Source organism: Etheostoma spectabile, chromosome 18 (assembly GCF_008692095.1).
Source record: "Etheostoma spectabile isolate EspeVRDwgs_2016 chromosome 18, UIUC_Espe_1.0, whole genome shotgun sequence".
NCBI lineage: Eukaryota > Metazoa > Chordata > Actinopteri > Perciformes > Percidae > Etheostoma > Etheostoma spectabile.
In genome coordinates this window covers 12,127,342-12,148,189 of record NC_045750.1, presented here as the reverse complement: position 1 = coordinate 12,148,189, position 20,848 = coordinate 12,127,342, and the positions used below count along the sequence as shown (strand labels likewise).

The 20,848-nt window shown below is 40.1% G+C and overlaps 1 protein-coding gene across 1 annotated transcript; it reads left to right on the top strand.

Moving 5' to 3' along the window:
• Nucleotides 1–5,133: 5,133 nt before the first annotated feature.
• si:ch211-225h24.2 (testis development-related protein) lies at nucleotides 5,134–20,773 on the top strand. The gene is made up of 4 exons (XM_032543195.1): nucleotides 5,134–5,586; nucleotides 11,568–11,630; nucleotides 17,356–17,471; nucleotides 18,523–20,773. The coding sequence occupies exons 1-4, from the start codon at nucleotides 5,500–5,502 to the stop codon at nucleotides 18,956–18,958; spliced, it is 702 nt and encodes a 233-aa protein (XP_032399086.1). The 5' UTR covers nucleotides 5,134–5,499; the 3' UTR covers nucleotides 18,959–20,773.
• Nucleotides 20,774–20,848: the final 75 nt, after the last annotated feature.

Below are 20,848 nucleotides of genomic sequence, written 5' to 3'. Positions count from 1 at the left end.
GTGTGTGTGTGTGTGTGTGTGTGTGTTTGTGTCCTCAGTGACACAGCACATTCTTTCTCCCTTTAAATTACTCTTCTTAAACTTAGAGCTTAGCCTGGTGTTAAACGTGTTCACTGCCTTGAGCTCATTAAAACACCTATCAGGAGCTAATGTTCTTACGCAGTCCCCTTCCGTGCTGTAATGCACACACAAACACAAAAACAAACAAAACCAACATATCTTTATAGATACGTGCATGTGACCTAAAACATTATTAACCAATGAAATTCTTTAATGAAGTTCTTGGCTCATCTATGGGCTGACAGAGGAAATAGCAGCTGTATGGATGTGCGGTGTTGACTGGCAGCTTGTTATTAAACACAAGGAGATGTGTTTGCCAAGACACATCCAATCTATTTTAGGTCTGCTGTGCAGAATTGATGAGGTGTGACTAAAAACTACCTTGTTTTGAAGGTACTTAAGGAGCTACATTACAAGTCTTTGATAAAGTATATTAAATATGTTCTCTACCAAGTGTAAAACTTAAGTTGAGCTTGTTACAAATACTAAAACAATTGTCCCCATGTGTATGAAAGACATCCAATACTAACTCTTATGCAAAATTGCCTGAGGGACCAATGGAAAGAAATCTAAAGTTTAATGTGCTTCGAAGCTCAACTGCATGAGTGAAAGAGCACGTACTTTCCTAGTTCCTGTGCTAAAAGCTGCACTAATGACTCAGCAGTTCAAATTCATAAGTATCCAACGCTCAGACTACCTACTCTACAGCTTCAAGACCCCCCAAGATGTTCACTTTCCCTCCACCTCACCCTAACCGTTTCTATCTCTGACCTTTGACATTGACTTGCAAAGACTTTTAGTCTCACCTTCTGTTCCCCCCTATTCTTTTTCTTGCAGAAAGCATTGGTTTAATGACCTAATGAGGACAACAGAAAAGACCATTGTAAGCAAGACAAGAGAGAAAGATGAGCATTTTTTTTATTAACCTGGAACCATTTTAGCTAAGTAAACCTAATGAGAAGAGTAAGTAACTTCAAAATAATATTTCCTTAAATTTCTGTCTTAATGTGTTAAAACGTTTAAGAACAATCTGTATGTGCTATACATTCAAGCCAGAAATTCAGTGTGACGTCAGCCTTTCAGCACACAGCATTCACACCGCAATTTCTTCACAAATTGCATTCACTAGTTGCAGTACAATGTCTCCTGTGGAAACCACTCCCACTCATGATCTACGTACTCAATTCGTTTCTCTGAGCTTTCTTGCCTGATCTTATGGAAGATTTAAAACTTAGATTAAAGAAAGCCTCAAACTGAAATGACGTTAAATATTCTGCAATCTTCACAAATCAAACTGTAAGAAAATGAACAAGCACACCTCAAATGTAGACAGTGTTTTAAATTCTATGGAGCCGTTTTAAGTCACTCTTAGATACCAACTGTTCATTAAAACTACACACGCAGACCGGAACAGAACAGAAGGAACATCTTTGAGAGCTGGCCTGCGAACATAATTAAAGCTTTAATCTCTGTTCTTGGCTAAACCGTTTCGATGTAGTCCCGTGGCTTTGTGCAGGAGAACTCTGCGACCTGTGTATCTCGTCAGATAGTTGTTGATAATGTTTATTCTTTATTATTTATTCTTTATATTATTTATAATGGGTAAGGTAGATACACTACCGGTCCAAAGTTTGGGGTCACTTAAAGATTTCCATACCACTCCATTATGCCAGCATACCAGCTGATCTGAGTGGGGGGGCTGATCTTTATGCAATATCTACTTACCCATTATCAGCACCATTCATTCAATCATCCAAAGGCACATTATGTTTACTAATCTGATACATTTAAAAACTAACGATAAAACACTGGCAAACCTATTTGCAATTATGTCGGCACATAATGTAATCTAAAACTTGCTGCCCTGGTTAAAAAACAATGCCCTGATCTCAGCTGGTATTCGTCTATATGGAGTGCAATGGAAATTTCAAGTGACCCCAAACTTTGGACCGGTAGTGTGTGTGTATATATATTATATATATATATAATATATATATAATATATATATTATATATATATATATATAATGTTGGTGACCACTGTTAATACAAACGGTTGTGGTTTTGCCTCCTCCTCTTTGCACTTGGGTCCACCCTTCCATGCACTTCTTGATAAAAACACTCAACATAGCTCCTTTTAATTAAGAAGACGCTGTGACCTACTGCATTTTCTGCCACTCTCATATGTTTCGGGCGTCTCTTGAAAGCCTTGTGAAGCAAATAAGAAATTAAGCCACTGCCCTACACATCCTTCAAGCCTAGTCTAAGCTGTACAGTACATATGTGTCCATGTGAGACATTAAAGCAGGTTGGACAATCCCAGTTCTGTTCCCATGTGTGACTTTGTGACCCTGTTGGACCTGACCTCATGTCTTAACTAACCGAACAGCTGACGTAATAAGTGTAACTTATACACACACACACACACACCACACACACACACACACACACACACACACACACATGCATACAGTACATGCAGACACACATCGTGACATGCTCTAATTGACAAGCAGGACTTGATTAACCCTCTGGGCCCCTGGGCACTTACTGACTTTTTAGGATGCACTTATGATAAGTTCCACAATTCAGCATTCATAAGCAGTATAGAAATATTAAAAACGGGTTTATAACCAAATATCATTGTCTATTGATGTTTTATCAACAACTTTAACTATGGTACTATAGTAGAACTATAATTGGTTAAAGATGCACCATGAGGGCCTTAAAATAAAGGTAAAAAAGGGTATGTGCTGCTTTAAGGCCTCAATCCTTTTTGGCATTTAATGAAACTAGTGGTGCAAAACAAACAAACGAATGGCCACAATGCAAACCCGGAGTCACTGGGGGCCAGTGTGTGTCTGTGGGATCATTTTATGTTTCAAGGGCATGTGTGTCTCTTAATACAAAACTAACATTGCGAGTGATTGGTAAGGGCTATCTTTGTAGTACAGGGAGGTAATGGGATATGGATGTTTCAAATGCAGTTTGAATGGTAAAAAGCACAGTCTGGGGCCCCCAGCGCAATTGCTTTGGCTGGTTGGTTCTTACCGTCTGCATTTTGAAAAACATTACAAATATTTCAAAGCCATATGGCAGGGCTCCTGGATAGCTCAGTTGGTAGAGTGGGCGTCCATATGTTGAAGATTATTTCGCAACAGTAATTTTAGGACAAAAACAACCAAGATGATTGATTGGTGACATACACATGCACATACATATATGTTGGTAACCAGGGCCACCAATACTGTAAATAACCACTGTAGAGATACTGTGGGAATACAAGTAGTAGAAAGTGTCTCAAATAAACAGTTGACCCACTGATGACCTCAGAGGTCAAAAGTCACTGGCCTGCCTGTTGACAGGTGATGGGCATGTCCTAACAGCCAATTATAGCTTGTGTCAGCTGGTGCAAATGAAGAGCTGACACCAAATCCAACAAAAGTAATTAATTATGAACAATACTGAACAAAGAGCTTGTTGCACAAAGACACATAAATTGACATCACAAACTGAAACAGTGCTCTAGAACTAAGCATTGTTTTCAGTATAGGTTTAGAAAATAGACTGAGGGGAATATTGCACAACACCTCTAAACCTTTTCTGGGCAGAAAAGATGTTAAATTCTCAAAAACAGTCTGAGTGTGTTTCTTTTGTTTTTTCCTGTAAGTTCTTAGACATCTAACAATCCAAATTCCTAATTCCCAATCCTCATTCTTAAAGTAGATATTGAAATGGGATTTTCAGAACCTTTGAATCAGGTGAGTGGTCTTACAGGCGCTAAACTGTGGCTATTTTAAGAGGTCAGCCTGACAGCATAATGTGCCATTTGTTTCCTCTGGCATCAGAGGTCTTAGAAGGGGTGGGGGGGTGGAGAGAGAGAAAGAAAGAGAGAGAGAGAGACAGAGAGAGAGATATTCCATTTCCTAGTGAAATACATACTCCAAAAAGTCCTGTCATCTGCCTGTATAACACATTATTCTCACATATCTGCCTCAAACAGGAAAAACAACTGAGTAGGCAAACTCACAGCCTTGACTGTAAACTTTGGGTTTTATTTTATTCAACAAAAGTCTTTGTCTGTAGTAAATACGGGATTGGCCTTCAACAAAAAGATAAGATTAAATCAAACCATCTAGTTGCTTTCATGTCAAGGACTTCAAACTGACTGAAGAATTGTTTTAGTCCCTGAAAGCTGCAAGGATTCTGGAGAGAAAAGCTTTGACCTAACGCTAAATAACTCATTTTAATACTTCTACACATTATTTGACTGCAATGAAAAAAAAAACAAGAGCTAGAATTAAAATTTGATGTGGTGCCTGTGTGTATTTCTGTATTTTTGATTAAAAAAAGAAAAGAAAAAAATTGGGCCCAGATTTCTTTTTAATCTTTCCAGGATTCCTGGTCCAATGGCCAGAAATAACTAAGGCAAGACAATTTCTATAGGCCTACTGTACATTTTGAGTCCTTGAGTGTTAGAAAGGCGCTGTTAAATAAAATGTATTATTATTATTATTATTATTATTTAGATATTATTAGGGCGAATACAATTCAGAGGGAAATATTTAACTTATTACTTTACTCTGACGGCTAGTTATTTTGCAGATTAAGATTGTATTTATAGCCTATATATATATATATATACTGTAGGCCTACATATATGTGTTTGTACGATAATAATCCAAATGATATATTATCTCTATATAATTATTTAATATCAGCAGGCAAGATTTGTGTACTTTTATTTTAATTTAGCTGAAAATGCTTCTACTCAAGATTTTTACTTAAAGACACTTTACTTGTTGTATTATTACGTACTCAATTAAAGTTTCTATTATACTTCTTCCACTACTTAAATAACAGGTCATATATAATAATAAAAAAAGGATTTCTCTATTTTAAATACAATTGGTCAGTCAGCAGCTTCCAAATATCCGTTCCGTGTTTTTCCATTATTTATGTCATCCTAAATATGAAAAAGTTACTTTATTCTGCATGAATGCGTAACTCAATGCTTGCATTGGCCAGAGATGAGACGTATGACCCCTTCCTCCTTCTACCATTTCCACTTCAACGAACTGGAGCAGCGGGGAGACTGTGGGAGGAGCGACGGGTTGAGATCCAGGTGTCCGAGCCTGCGTAAAAACGCACCAAACACAAGTCAAAACCAAAATAGTGAGTTTCATAGAAAAAAGATCAATTCGCGCACTCCAGCCACTTCTATGAATGAACAACCTGTGTTCCAAGAACGTCTCCTGGATCTGCTGCTGCAGAAATAACCAAAAGAACGGAACGCGCTGCGGTGGTGCGTTGCTGCCATCTCCACAGAAAACGGACAAAACAGGACCAGACGGTTCAGTGTGAACTCCAGATTAGTTACCGAAGGAGGCAACTTTTATTTTAACGATCAAGGCGGCTTGTTTCAGCGACAAGTGGAGATATGTTCAAGAAAAGTAAGAGTAAAGTGCTGGTGGATTATGCGTCAGAAGAAGACGACATGTCCTGGCACTATCATCACTCCTACAAGGTAAAGAGACTGATGACAATTCACCGCTAACAATGACCGTCACTTATGTTGGTTTTCTTTCCAACAAGAACATGGTTAAAACATGGCAAAAGAATCATGTGTTACTCTACAACGTATTATTCCACTTGTTAATGCCATCATTTCACTTGTTTAAGGATGTGTTTCTTTAACAAGTGCCAGAATGAGGCTCAAGGGCTAAACATCAAAACAGGGCCAAACCTATTGTTAACCACAGTTTTCACCAGAATTATTTTTTTGAAACAGCTTAAATTATCAGATCATTCTGAAAGATTTTTTTTGGACAAGTGCTCAAGTTCCTGTCAGCTGAGAAGGAAAGTGACAGAAAATGCTGAGAGGTCAAAGAAGAGTCAGCTCATTGTCTCCCCAGAGAGAACAAAAAACAATCCTAACATATTTGACATGGAGACAGCAAAACTATATCTGTTTAAATTGAAAACTGTTTTATTGAATGTTACAGGAATTCAATTGTGTTACAAATGAAGAATGAAAGAAATCCAGTGACAACATAAATCCATCTAGGAGTAGAAAGACTTTTAGATTTAAAGTGTCAATTTTGAACTTGTAAAGCTTTTACGTGATATTGGAAAAAAGAGAAATACCCACCACCACACTCACACACACACACACACACACACACACACACACACACACACACACACACACACACACACACACACACACACACACAAACAAACACGCTCTTTCACACAAATCTACATTTGTCAGGTGAGCAGTGGTGTGTGAGGTCTATGAGCCTCTGTATCAGCACTTTAATAGCAGCTGGGCTCTGTCAAGGTGCTGGACATCACAGAGCATGAGCCATGATAAGCCAATGACAGCAGAGACAGCAGAGTACTTTTCAAGCCGTTTAGCCCCTTTTTTAGGCATCCCAAGTTACAACCAAGCAATTAAATGGGTCTTAGGCTGCCAAATGAAAAACAAGTAGCGTGCACCTATTCAGCTGTGAAATGGTATTTAGGAGTAGTTGGCATGAAATGATGTACATGATGTTGGTCAGAATCAAATGGGCAGACTACCTCTAGAACAAACACTTTTTTGGACTTTTAATTGACCACTACATCTGGTGTATTACCAGAAAGATGTGAAAAAGTTCCTGGGTTACTATTGCAGAGATGAAACATGAAAGGTTTGACACAGCAATGCTTGTACATTCTCCCTGAGCTTGGACAATTGTTTGATGTGTCCATATGAGGTCCACTATTCTGTCATGATGTGCTAGGTACATTTCTTTGTAAGGATCACAGCCATTCAAAATGTGTGACATTGTTTCAGTGATCTGTTTTGTGGCGCAAGCCAGCGTGGTGTTATGCCAACAATGAGGAACCTGGGTAGGAGGAAACTAGAGAGAAAGTTTGAGTCTGATGGGAAGACTTGTCAAATTGTGAATGGGACATTGTCCTCATTGAGCGTAGTGTTCTTAAGAATTGAGTCAGACTATGGTTCATTCCTGGCCCTGCAGTCCCATGTGGAAGTGCCCTTGGGCAAGACACTAAACCCTGGATTGCCCCCGATGCTGCGCCATTGGAGTGTAAATGTGTGTGAGTGTTTATCTGATGAGCCGGTGGCACCTTGTACGGCAGCCTGGGGCACAGTGTGTGAATGGTGAATGGATCCTATAAAAGTGTTTCAGTAGTCGTTGAGACTAGAAAAGCGTTATATTAAAACAGTCCACTTACATATTCAGTCAAACTAACAGGGAAAAAAATTATTTTTAAAGTTCATTTTTAAATGTAAACTATCCAATGCTTGTGTACAGTGTATTTGCCATTTAGCAATCACTGGATGTATAAATGTTGCATGTAGTAGGCAATTGGGAAGGTCAACCAACACCACTTCCCAGCATTTTACATCTGTTGTTGTGATAATGTGGAGATCTTTGACCCTTGGCTGGGTTTTTATTGGCCATTCTTAACTTACAGCCTGGGAACTAACGCATGTGGCACCTACCTCCGAAGAGCTGCTTTGGGTTCAGTTTGTGACTCTGTCTCCAGTAGTGAACTTCTTTAGATGATAAGAGCTGATCTGAGATCAGAGCTGTAATTTCTCCTCAGATTCCTGGGAATGTCATCAGGGAGGTCTCCGCGAGTCGGCATGGTGATTAAGTACATGTAGAGGTCAGCGGTCGGCTCATAAAATGTTGTGAACACAGTGAAAAGGCAGATCCAGCCTAGCAGTGATACAGGATGAAGCAAGGATAAAGAGTTATGATAACAGTGTGGATATGCAGGTTTTTCAGTCCTCTGACTGTCTGAAGTAAGTGAAGCAGAGAGGGCAAAAGATAGATTATCTGGAGCATCTCTGCATCAGCAAGTCACCAAAGATTTTCAGACTGTGTTAAAGTGTGAATTGAGACAGATTCAGACATACCAATGAAATAATGAAATTAAGCCTATGTACAGAATGTACACAGTAGTATTTTCTGTACTTATAGTCAAGATGCAGTAGGTCTTTTTCTTTTGCACTTATTCATTGTTATCTCTGTAATGGCAAAACTGATGACCTTGATGTCATACGTCGCAACCATCAGCGTCACCCATACAGACAGACACAGACAGAAACCAGCAGGCAGACAGATAGAGACAGACAAGTATGATAAAGATATAATACATCCATAGACGCACAGAGGAAAAGAAGGGGAAATTAATATCTGTCCTCCCTCCATAGTGCTCTAGGGCGACTACAGTGCAGACTCTGTGCCGCAGCTTGCTTTCTCTCACTCTCTATTGAAGTTCAATAGGCTGCAAGAAGCAGCTGGGAGCAGGCATGTGCCTGTTTGTCTATGGCTTAAAGCGGTAACACACTTAATACTTTATTAACACCACTCTAATACCACCGTAGGGGCCCTCTTTGTGAAGTGGGATCATGAGAGAACAGATCAGGTCTGAGCAAAAACTTCAGACAGTCTCACATGTAAATCATTAGGTGTACGGGAAAAGAAAGGTAAAGCTGTGTGGATCATCTATTGAAGAAAGGGTTTAAGGTTTGTGAGTTTTGTATTACACTTTCAAACCAAATCATTATGATGTAAAAAAAAAGGGGGGGCCTGAAGCCTTTTTTAATATATAACAATATTTTGACTTTCAAAATATGATTATTATTGTTAAACATGAATTTGCTGCCAAAAAAACGTTAGCTTAGCACAAAGACCGTAAAAGGGGAAACAGCTGGCCCTGCTCTGATCTCATAGCTAACCATCTCCTGGTTGTGTAGCTTCATATTTAGCGTTCGGATATGAGAGTGGTATCAATCTTTTCATCTAATGTCAATGTTGAAATATTTACTTAAATATACAGTATTTGGTCAAATGTTTGATGAAACATACTGCAGGCAAAAATACTTTTTCGACAGCCTGGTCTTGGAAAATGTGGATTAGGTCTACTGTTGGCTTTTGGAAAGCAGGTCTACTGTTGGCACTTTTAAATAAGGACAACGCTGCGGTAACATTTACACACTTGTACATAGACACAGTCAAAGAGAGAGAGGCAGACAGAAAGAATGACCCCCTGAGGTGCAAAAGCAGAACTCTTTTTTCTCCCCAAACACTACTCTCTTTCCCCTCCCCTTACTCTTTCCCTCTGTTCCAAGTTGTTAATGCTTTTACGCTCAAACAACAGTCAGCAATCAGGTTGTGTGTGAGAGAGTGTGTCTTTGATCAGCTCAGGTGGTGGAGACACAGCAGACTTTGCTCAGACATGTCCAACCACTGTTTTTCCTTCTATCGCTCTCTGTCTCATGGAGTTGTTAGATGTTAACAACTCCATGTTACAGCTTTGATCATTATATAGAAATCCTGGCTCTACAGTAGTAATCTCAGGTTCAGCTGCACGTCTGATGACTTTTTGCTGCCCTCTTCTTTTGATGTAGTAATATTTTAAGATTTTTGGAGCAAGTCCAAGTCAAGTCATACAGGCAAAGGCATGACTCAAAGATAAATTTCAGTTAAGGTTAAACACATTCTTGATGAATGTGTGTTATCATAATGATTATTCTTGATTATGGACATATAAATCCAGACTACATTAAATTTAAGGATACTCTAATGAGGTGGCATGATAACTCGTCGTTTAATTTTATGTGAAAATATCTTGTTTTGGCTGAGCCCTTTGCACAGAATAAATCTGTCTGTATTTAGGAGCAGTAATCATAATCTGCCAAGGTAACAAAAATAACTTTTTCGGTGACTAGTCCCCATGTTTCAATTAGGCTCAAAGCAGTTGTAATAAAACGTATATTATAAACAAAAGTTTTAATTTGCTAAATTATTTCAAGAGGAAGGATGTATACTGTTGTTTTACACTGTAAATATACTGTCTCTCTCACAGCATTTCAGTCCAACTCAAGTCCAACTGACAAGTTTCAGTCTTACAGCTCTGTCTTATCAAAACAAAATACCTTCACATAAAATGATAAAAACTAATTAAAGCTGCAAGCAGCGTTGGAAGGGTGTCGGGGTAACTGGCAGACGCCGCTCCATGCGCCTGTGTATTTTGTGCAACCGTCGGTCATCGCAAACCATCACCAATGAAAAAGGAACTCTCTGCTGAGTTCAATGATACCTCACACAAGACTCTACCTTAAACGGTCCAAAAGCCATAAAAGGGGGGCGTGGTCTACGTTCATGGGCATGGTTAAACTATAGGGGGCGGCTTATTGTCACATGTCGACCACACATTATAAGTTTCATGTAAATCGGATGATGTTTGTCATGTAAGGCGGATTTCCGTTTGCCAGAAGGGGGCGCTATGACCAAAAGTAAATTTTGGCCTGTAGATGTCCTCAGGACCCTTGTTAAATGTCAGAAATTTTGGGCAGACAGGACAATGTAGACTAATGTTACAACAACTTCTTTGTTCATTGATAAATGCTCAAAATGGCCGCCACGCCACATCCACCCCGTTTGACAAAAAGTTTTTCTTTTAATATCTTTTCATCTTTAAGGTGTTACGATGGTACAGGGTTGGACTGTTATGAATCCTGAACTGTTTTGAGTCAATTGGATAATGTACACTTAAGTTACACCCACTTCCTGTGTTGATGGCAAAACACACAAAATAGCCGCCCCGCCATGGCCATGCTCTATGACAAAAAGTTTTTCTTTTAATAACGTTTCATCTTTAACATCTTAAGGTGGCACAGACCAAATTTGAAGTGGATTGAATGAAATCTCTAGGAGGAGTTTGTTAAAGTATGACGTCAAAATTCAAAATATCAAAATTGCACTAATTTCAAACTTTTAATTAAAAATGCTTTTCTGTTGGGTTTAGGGTAGGGCTCCAATTAGCTTTTTTGTACGTCTTGACATGCTACATGCTCTATGTGTACCACTTTTTGTTAGTCTATGTTAAACGTACGGCAGGGGCTTTTTTTTCTCTAACTTTTGTAGGCCATTTTGTGCGCCTATTCCTGAAACCCTTAAAATTTCAGGACTAATGCGTGTGTAAAGTTTGGTGAGTTTTTGAGTATGATAAGATCCCCAAAAAGGCGATTCATTGCACGGAAGAAAAAGAAGGAATAATAATTCCTTCAGTTTCAATAGAGCCTTTGCCACTGTCGGCGCTCGGGCCCTAATGAAACTATGCTAAAACGTGGGAAGAAAGCCTATATAGACTGAAGCACAATAGAGATGAAATAGCTCCACTTATAAAGGATACCCAAATAGTGTCATGTACTGGTGAGGCAATAGGTCATGCATTTATTTTCTTTCTCTTTTGTTTAAATCTGCCCTCTGAGTTCAGCTGCTACCCCTCATCCTCCCCGGTCCATCTCGCCCTCTAAACACAGCGTTCTGTTTATGTTACACTTCTGAAGAAAGTTGCCCTCTCTTTTGGAGAGAGAGACACACAGACACACACACGTCTCTGCCGCAGTGGGGGGATGGTGTTTGTGTTTGGGGGTTGCTATCCATGTTAACTCACTGCTGGGGTATTTGTGTGTTACAGGACAAAGACATAGAAGGAGAGGAAGAGGAAGAAGAGGAGGAACCTGTCACTGCAGTATCCAAGGTAAACAGCACACCGTCCCAGCTAATTCCGACCTAACACAGACACATACACACTTTGCTTGGAAATGTTTTTTTACTAATTTACACAGTTATCCCCTAAGATATGCACTCATCCAACTCTTATCTTCTCACACATTGACCGAACACACATGCACAAGCCCACAATATTGCACATTTCAGGTCACTAGTCTTATGTCACCCAAAACGTCAGATCGTTTGATAACTCATAACCCCCGATATACTCACATGCACAAGAAGTTTTTTCTTGTCATATGGCCACAAAGAGGTTCACGGTACAGCTGAGTTAAAGCAGGAGGGTCAGATGACTGCGGTGTTTATCTGTAAACACCACGACTGTCTGCGTTTGTTATGACGGATGACGGATGCTTGTGTAGTACTTGTACTGTTATCCTAATCCTAAAACCCACAGTATGTAACTGTGGAATGAGGTCTCTGTAGTTTAGGGTCAAGATTTAAAGGATCATTGTGGTCAGTAATAACATTGTATTCACCATGTTAATTGCTGGAATCTGCGTGCAGTTAAAAATAGGATCACACAAGTTTTAAACAAACCTTTCAAATTTATTTAGGAGAATTTGCACGTGCAATGAGGGATTATTACAGAAAGTTGAGGTTCAGTTACTAAAAATATTGATACAAAGTATTTATGCTCAGTAACTGGCAGGTGTCACGTAGCAAACACAACCATCTGACCAAGCTAATGTAAGCTTGCTAGTATATTACCCTTTTAAAATGATGTAAAATATTTTTTAAATTAAATTTCACAACGTATCTCAAATGAATTTTACAACGTATCTCAAATGATTAAAAGTTATAACAATAAAACAAAAACTCTAGCCTAGCAGTGTCCCAGCTAACCTATGGAGAGTAGGCCATGTTAACCTAGGTTGTCATAGCATTCAGAAACACATTCCCTGTAATCATATCAGACAACAGTGCGACCAAAAATCAGGACGCAGTAAGAGAACAAGACAAACCAACGGTCCGTGTTCATCAGGCAGTTGTTTCAGTCCTGATGCTCCTCCACGGCGCCCTTCCTGACGGGGTCCGAAGCGTTGGCTCTCCCCAGCGCAGCAGCAGGAGGAGAACGGGGCGCAGCCCAGTTCACATAGTCCTCAGTATCCCTGGCGGAGGTTAAAACCTTGTAATGGGCGCAATCTCTGATCTTCAGCATTGCTGGATAAAGCAGGAAAAGATCTAGACTCTTCACTCGTGCTGAATCCATGGTTTGAAAGAAGGCTTGGCGCCGCTTGACCGTAAAGTTGCTGGGAGAAGAACATTTTCCGGCCCTGAATGACAAGTGGAGACCTCCGCGCAGCCTCTACTTAAAAATCAATGTGCGATTAGCAGTGGTGTTTTTCTTTGTCCTATCACTGTAAATCTAGCCGGCTGTCATAATCTTTATTTGAACATCTGCTAGATTTGGGAACCACTTAGGCAGTGAGCGTGAGAGATACTGGACAGCATTAGCACCTTCTAGCCCCTCGTTCACGACGATGCAGATGTTGCATCTCCGGTTTCTATCCTCCATTTCCGCTAGCTTCACCTCCAGCTCTTGAAAAGCATGGCCATGACTGACTACACAAGACTACTTGCGTTGCTTTCCACGGTGGTTTTTAGGTTATTCACACCAGATCTGATAGCGCCAAGGCTTGCAGTCAGAGATGCTAGCTGAGCATGAATAGCAGTTAGCTTCTTATCGTTGTTGATCCCCATCTGTTCAATCTGAGAAAAACATGGCTCGAGGTAGCTTTTCTGTTTCTCCAGCAATGCCTCTGCAATGGCATCCGTATCGCCTTGTTGGGGTTTGTTCTTATTTACCATTCTGCTTCAAGTAACTCTATCAAGCACAAAGTGGTATAATATAGAAGTTGGAACCATATTAAAAACAACCATTTGACAAATTTGGGCCAAGAGCTACATCTTAAGTCGCCGTTTCTGTCCAGCCAATCACGCAACTCCTTAAGCCAGGAGAAAGGTTGAGATGAGGATTTATTGACCTAAAAAAACAGGGAAAATACAAAAAGGATTAAAAAATGCAAAAAACAATGACACAAGGAGTACAAACTGAGGCAGGCAAAAACTAAGTCCAAAATGCAGAAAAGGGGAAAAAAACTACATCAGGGAAGGTTATCACACAGAGACAGGAACACACTAGCAGGAACAAATAAAAGGATCTGACAAGAGACAAAGGGAACAAAAAGCTTAAATACTCGAGGTAACAAGCAAACAAGAAACAGGTGATACAACAGGTGAATCACATCAGGGCAGGGACGACAATCACAAAGGCGAGAAAACACAAGGCAGGTAGTAAAACTAGACAGTACTAGACAGAGGAACAGACTATCAAAATAAAACAGACACAGGACAGGAAGTAACACTAGGAGACAAGGGAGGACACACAGAGAATAATAGAAGACAGGAAACCGAACAAATGTTGAATAAAAACAGAAAACAAAAACCAAACCCATAACATGCCTATGGTCCCCCAGTGGTTAGAAATGGCAATTTCTGACACAAGCCCTGTGTATCCTGCTCTGCTTTTGAGAAAATTAAAGCTCAGATGGGCCAATCTGGAATCTTTCCCTTATGACGTCATAAGGAGCAATGTTACTTCCCCTTTCTCTGCTTTGCCCGCCCAGAGAATTTGGCCCGCCCATGGGAAAGAGAGAGACATCGTGGCATGCAAACAAGCAAAGCATGGCAGTTGGTCAAGGCCACCCTCCACCTTGCCCCCACCTTGCCCCCCAGATTTCAGATACAGAATAGGGGACCACTAAGGCCTATATAAAAGCATCCAGAAAGCAGCATGTCATGCAGATGCAAGATGCAGGTTTTACAGTTGGCCTTTTTGTGTGCTCAGGCAACTGTCCAACTATCTGCAGCTGTGCCCACCCTAAACAAGTGGGTTGTGAGAGAGAGAGATGATGTACTTTGTTGCGTGATTGTGTGCTTTGTCCATGGTCGAAATGTCACATCTCCTGATCTGTACTGACAACAAGTCTTTACTCAAAGGTGTGGTCGTGTTTGAACTCTTCTGAACCATGTAAAGTGTTGGCTGCCTTCCTACTGCATGTATAGCTACTGTAGGTGACTTAGTTCACAGGATATATTTCAAGACCTGTCCTGTTTGTGAGGACAGGGTTGGCTGGACTGGAGAAGGGAAGGAAACGCAGCATTCTTTCGTGGAGCTGGTCCTATTGGACGGGAACAATCACTGTGGAAGAAAAACAATGCTGAAAATAGCCAAAGACTGCTCTGACACCGTGGAAGGCTACAATTCTTTCAGGACATGGAGTCCTGGAAGTGGAAGTTACCTTTCACTGTAATTCCATGTTCATTTTACAGTGTTGTACTGCCAATTATCCAACTTAAAAGTCATCAAGCTTTACTACAAAACATGTTTCTTAAGCAGATGTCCTAAAGGACTTATTTAAAAAAATATCTATTGGCTGGCACTTAACATCCTGTAAAACCACAGGATGTTACCACAAGGTTCTTCTTACAGATTTAACAAACGAGATAGTGAGGTGAGGTCAGAGTTGCTGGTAGGTGGATTTTGTTACCTTCCGATAGAGCTAAGCTAGCTGTTTCCCCGGCAGACTGTAGCATTATATTCAATGGATGGATATGAGAGATGTCAATCTCATATCCGTCAATCGTAAACAATCTTAACCTAACTCTTGCAAGAACGCAAATATGGTAAGTGTTACTATTTCTTCAAGTCATTTATCACGCAGAAATACCAAACATTTTGCCGATGCAAGCTTCTTTAAATTGAAAATATGCTGGTTTACGATCTACAGTTTACTGTTTATACTGTATTGTGTCTGATAACCACAATTAGCAATATTTCCAAATTTATATGCCTTTCTAATCTCCCAGCTTTCAACTCTTGGGTAGGAATGGAGGAATTCAGTCCAATAAGAGCTCTATTGTTCTTCCAGGCATGGAACTGTAGGTAAAGCTCCCCCACACAGCGAGCCTCAGTGAGCTGCTTGGTTTACCCACCTTTTGGTCGGAGAGATTACTGGGCACTGAGCTGCTTTGGATCTAGAGGCCTGGAGGTCAATGCTGAAGAGAATGGTGAATAGGCAGGCTTATGTATGTGCACACATGCATGCACATACAGTGCTGCACATACAGTGTCCCCTCCAGTCCCCGCGCTCGCGCCCTCTCTCTCTCTCTCTCTCTCTCTCTCTCACTCACACACACACGCACACACACACACACACACACACACACACACACACACACACACACACACACACACACACACACACACACACACACACACACACACACACACACACACACACAATCTGGGTTGGCATCTTTGGTTTTCTGTTACTGCAAAGCTCTAACGACAGCAAATTTGATCCACGGTTTACACTTGACGGCACACAGGAAACAAGAAGCAGAGCAAGGAATAAGACAGAAAGAGTAGAGACAGGGTGTTGAAATAGCTGAGACGAAAGTTTTGTAAATATTTTTTGACGGTAATAAATTCCAAGAAACTTGCAGCGTTCTTGAACTGAGGTATGTTCATGATGATGAGAAGTGAGACAAGAAGGATTTGATTCGTTTATCAGCATCAATGAGCAAAGTGTTTACAAATCCATCAAATGTCACATAGTTTTGAATATGACAAGAGATTATGAGTAATCTGTGTGTGTGTGTGTGTGTGTGTGTGTTAGATGAAATGTAGGCTGAACGAACAGTTCTGTATAAGTTCATGTTATCTGAATTGTGACATTGTGAAGCTTGATCTCCGACCTGATGACAGATCTTATTGTATGTGTTCCTGTTTGGTTTAAGAGGTGACTGTTTTCATGTCTAGCTAGTTGTTTGCTTGTTGTAGCTGTTCTCACATCCTCAGGAGAGAAGTGTTATGTCTGTGTTTTTCGTACAGGCAGAGCTTTGAATTGAGCACCTCCTCGATAGAAAAAGAAATAGAAACAAAAGAAGCAGTCACCTCGGTCGCCAAGGTCAGATACATTCATCAAATGATGTTGTGAGTTCTCAGAATGTTTTGTCAACAGTAAAGCTAAGCAAAGGCCTTGACAGTTGACATTGGCAATTCTTCCTAATCACGGCGAGAAACTGAGCCAAAGGTTTGTTTCATAATCGCAGAGGAGGGCGGTATCTGTTCTCGGTGGAAAGCAGCGAGGACAGGGAGGAATTCTGATGTGACGGGGGAGACCTGGGGGAGTCTCGGAGGGAGTGGAGGGTCTTCCACTGGAATGTGCCGTGCATTACTGCCAAGTAAATGCTACTCAGATGCTCTCTCTGTATTTATCTATCTATAAAACAGAATATTTAACATAAGGCTTTTGTCCGACAGCAATAAAATATAAATTTTATTATAATCAATGAACTGTCTACCTGTATGATAGTGATTACTATTGTTAATTTGAAAAGAGTGGCTGTGGATGATGGACACATAGGTGAATAAGGTTTGATGGAGAGCACATTTCAGTAGTTCAAAGCCAATAACAGAATTTCAAAATGTGCACATTCATCAATCTGAGCGTACGGCTGCTTTTCTAAATTCCTGTGAATTTGACTTCGACGTGTTCGGAAAGCATAAATAACATTTACAAATAGGCATCAGAGATAACGAGCTAACATGCAACAGATGCAAGTCATCATTTGAGCTCTGCATGTCAAAATGAAACACTCTCTTGTGTGCTGGTTTCTGTCAGGAGGCCAAGGTGAAGAAGATCATGTCCAAGAAAGAGAAGAAGGAGAAGAAGATGTTCTCCTCTAAAGATGATGAGCACTTCTTGCTGACCGGAGTAAAGCTGGCAGACCGCAGAGGGTGAGATACACACACACACTGCGACTGCATTATTACAACGTGTTACTCCTTCATCAAGCAGCATCATAGTTTGTTGCAGTAAAGCTGCTCCATCTCAACTTAAAACAACATTTAATTACCTACCTAAGTTAAAGTTGCAATACAAGATTCCTCAAAATAAGTACTTTTAAAAATGTTTAAAGGAATAGGTTGATATTTTGGAAACAATAACTCATGGTAGATTACAATTTCCTCAATTACCTTATACCCAAACTAATAAACAATGCAACATTTCTATTGATACAAAATATCAACCATAAGGGGAACCCGTTCCATATGGTTTTACATATATTTATTTCCTTGGTCTAACCCATGGAAGAAGGGGGGAAAGGTGTCAATTGAACCCTCATTTTTTTTTTATCTTGAGGGAAAGTATTTGATACTGAGATCTCTTTGAAATTACTATTAAAAAGAGAATTATGAAAAAAAAGAAATACATCTGGTTCACACTTTTAGTTTTTTAAATGTCCTACTGCATGTGCCAAAAAAAATATTCTGATATTGATTGCCAGGTGGATATGAAGACACAAAAAGTGCCTCTGTGTATCAAGTGGTCCCCATTTCAGGACCGCATTACCACGACCAGCATATGAAAGGAATGTCAAACCTGCTGGTATATATTAAGGGGCCATTACTGGTCAAGTGTGTAGTCAAAAAATATTTACAGACTTGATTAGAAATAATGGAGTCATGTCCAACCACTTGTATTTGTTTGAATATAAGACAGAGCTTCATTCGCTAGCAGTTATTAACTTTCAGACCCCTTGAGGAAGTGGAACATATTTGTTCAACATGAGGAAAACCTAAATCAATCACCCCTCCTTGACAAACAACCGGGAATTCTTATATAATGGCTTTCTGTACGGGGAAAGTTCCACTCCCAAGTGTTAAGATGTCTCGTACCTCATCCAGTCAGTTCTATTTATAGTTAAGATGTGAGTGGTCGACTGGTTATTTTATTTTGCCACTTTTGTGTTTATGCTTCTCTCCCTCTCTCTGTTTTTCTCTAAAGGTCTCACAAGAAAATCAAGGAGGACGAGAAGGAGAAGGAAAAGAAGGACAAGCCAGACAAGGGCCACTGTTTCTGGGAGAGTGTTACCATGACGATGAGGCAAATCTCCCCCGCCAAAAAACTGGAGAAGATGGAGGGCTGGGAGCCGCCTCACCTGGAGAACTTAACTGAGACTGTGACCGACGAAGCCCCAGAGGACAAGACCCAGAACGGGGGCTCGCCAGTGTCCTTCCCCAACTCTCTAGGGCTCCCGTTGGAACTGGCCTGGACGGGCCGGGGTCTTGAGGAGGACTCCTCCCGCTACGCTAATCTGTCGGACTCCAAGGATTCAACAGCTGCCGTCAGGTGGACAGCCCGCGCCAAAGTCAAGCTGGCTGGCATCAGCAGGATAAGCAGAGGGATTGTGTCAGAAAGTGCTTGGGAGGGGTTTAAATAGGAGCCATTTAACCTCCTATGCCCCTCCCTCCTCACCAATGTACCATCAGTAAAGAGGATGAAGACCTGAACCAAATATCTGCTCGTCCCTGTTATCTAGTTCTGGATAAAAACAGTGTTAATGTCAACTGTTATTGAGATGCTGTTGTAAAGCCCTGAACACAACACATAACATTTGTCCCTATAGTTTGAGCTTTGAAGACCTTAAAGACAACATGTCAGTTTTATGAATGGGCTTTTTTTTGGCTACTTTGAAATCACTGACATAAACTATAAATTATAACAAATAAAAGCCTTAAACTACTGTACAATTTTAACTTTGATATCAGCAGGCCTGCCATTTAGACATGTTATATTGCCAAAAAATGCGTAGAGTGATTTTTTAATTATTGTGGTCAGTGGTAGAGAATCAACACAAATATGAAAACCTGCTACTGAAGACTTGTTTTTCAATTCTTTTTTGTCTATGCAGTTACAGCCTCTGTATTCTATACATTAAAATGGGCTTAAAATATCGTGCAATCATGAAACAATTTATGAAATACGTTTGATTGGGAATATCTGTGTGTTTGTATGCGTGCGTGTGAACAAGAGGTGAAGGAGAGGATATGAGTTTGTTGCTAGACAGGCACATACTAGTATAATAGAATGAGATTTGAAGTTCTGTTGTTGTGTTGGGAATATGTAGGGGGAATAAATCTAAGCAACCGCTACAGTTTAAATCCAATGTTGAATATTTTTTTTAAATTTGTAATAACAAGATGACAATGACAAGCCAAACTCTGTGTATACTTGTTTCTTGAGAACAGCAGTTAATCCATGCCCCTGTGTGCCTTGTATCAATAAAATGACATTATGTGTTTGTACATTTAATCTAGACAAAAAAGCTGAGCAAAAAAAACTGCTGAGCTCATCACAATGTCTACGCACGTGGGTCAACCCAGCATGAATGTGTGCTGCATCAGCCATTAAAGTGCTCATATTACGCTTTTTCCCTTCCCTTTTACTTTATTGTGTTATATATCTTTTTGGTGCATGTTATAGGTTTAAAAAGTGAAAAAGCCTAAAGTCCACCCCTTCTCCAACAGAAAACACAGTTCACAAACTGCTCCAAACAGCTCTATTAGGTTACATGTTACTAGAAGGTATCTACATAAGAGTGACATGACACTGTCATGAACGTGTCAAAACATTATAAACAAGTCATAAACGTTTCTGACATAACGCTTATTTTTGTGTCATTCGGTTTTGTTATGACAAGTTAGGTTTATGGTTAGGATTCATGGGTCATGACTGTGTCATGACAATGTCATGTGTTCATGCTGGTGTCATGTCACTCTTATGTAGATACCTTAAAGTAAAGTATTACCCTCTATTATAGTCCATCCTTTACTTCCGTGACAAACTTGGGTCACTTTGTAACACATGTTGTAATGCTTGACTAGCTGCTAGTGTGGGACACCCTCATGCTCTGCTTCTGACTGGCTAGCAGTCCTTACCTAGGTACTGCGCAAGTTTAACTTCCAACAAAGATGGAATAGAAGTGAGCTGCCTCACTTATATTCTACTCAGCTAAAACAGAGAGCTCAACACACAGGGTGAAAAGAAGAGCTGCAGCAATGTATAGTACAACAAAAATATGGTGTTTTTTGAAAATTAAACCATTCTGGTAAACCTATTCTGGTATAACCTCTAAATATAATTACAAACATGAAAATGAGCATAATATGAGCATTTGATGAGCAAAGGAATTGGTTTCCAAACACTGGATGCTGTTAGCTTCACCACAACAGAAGTGTTTTTGCACTGCGTTTTAAAAACCTGGTCTGTTTGTTAATTCCATTTGAATATCTGTATATCGTATTGGACTGAGACAAAGATTTTTCTGAAA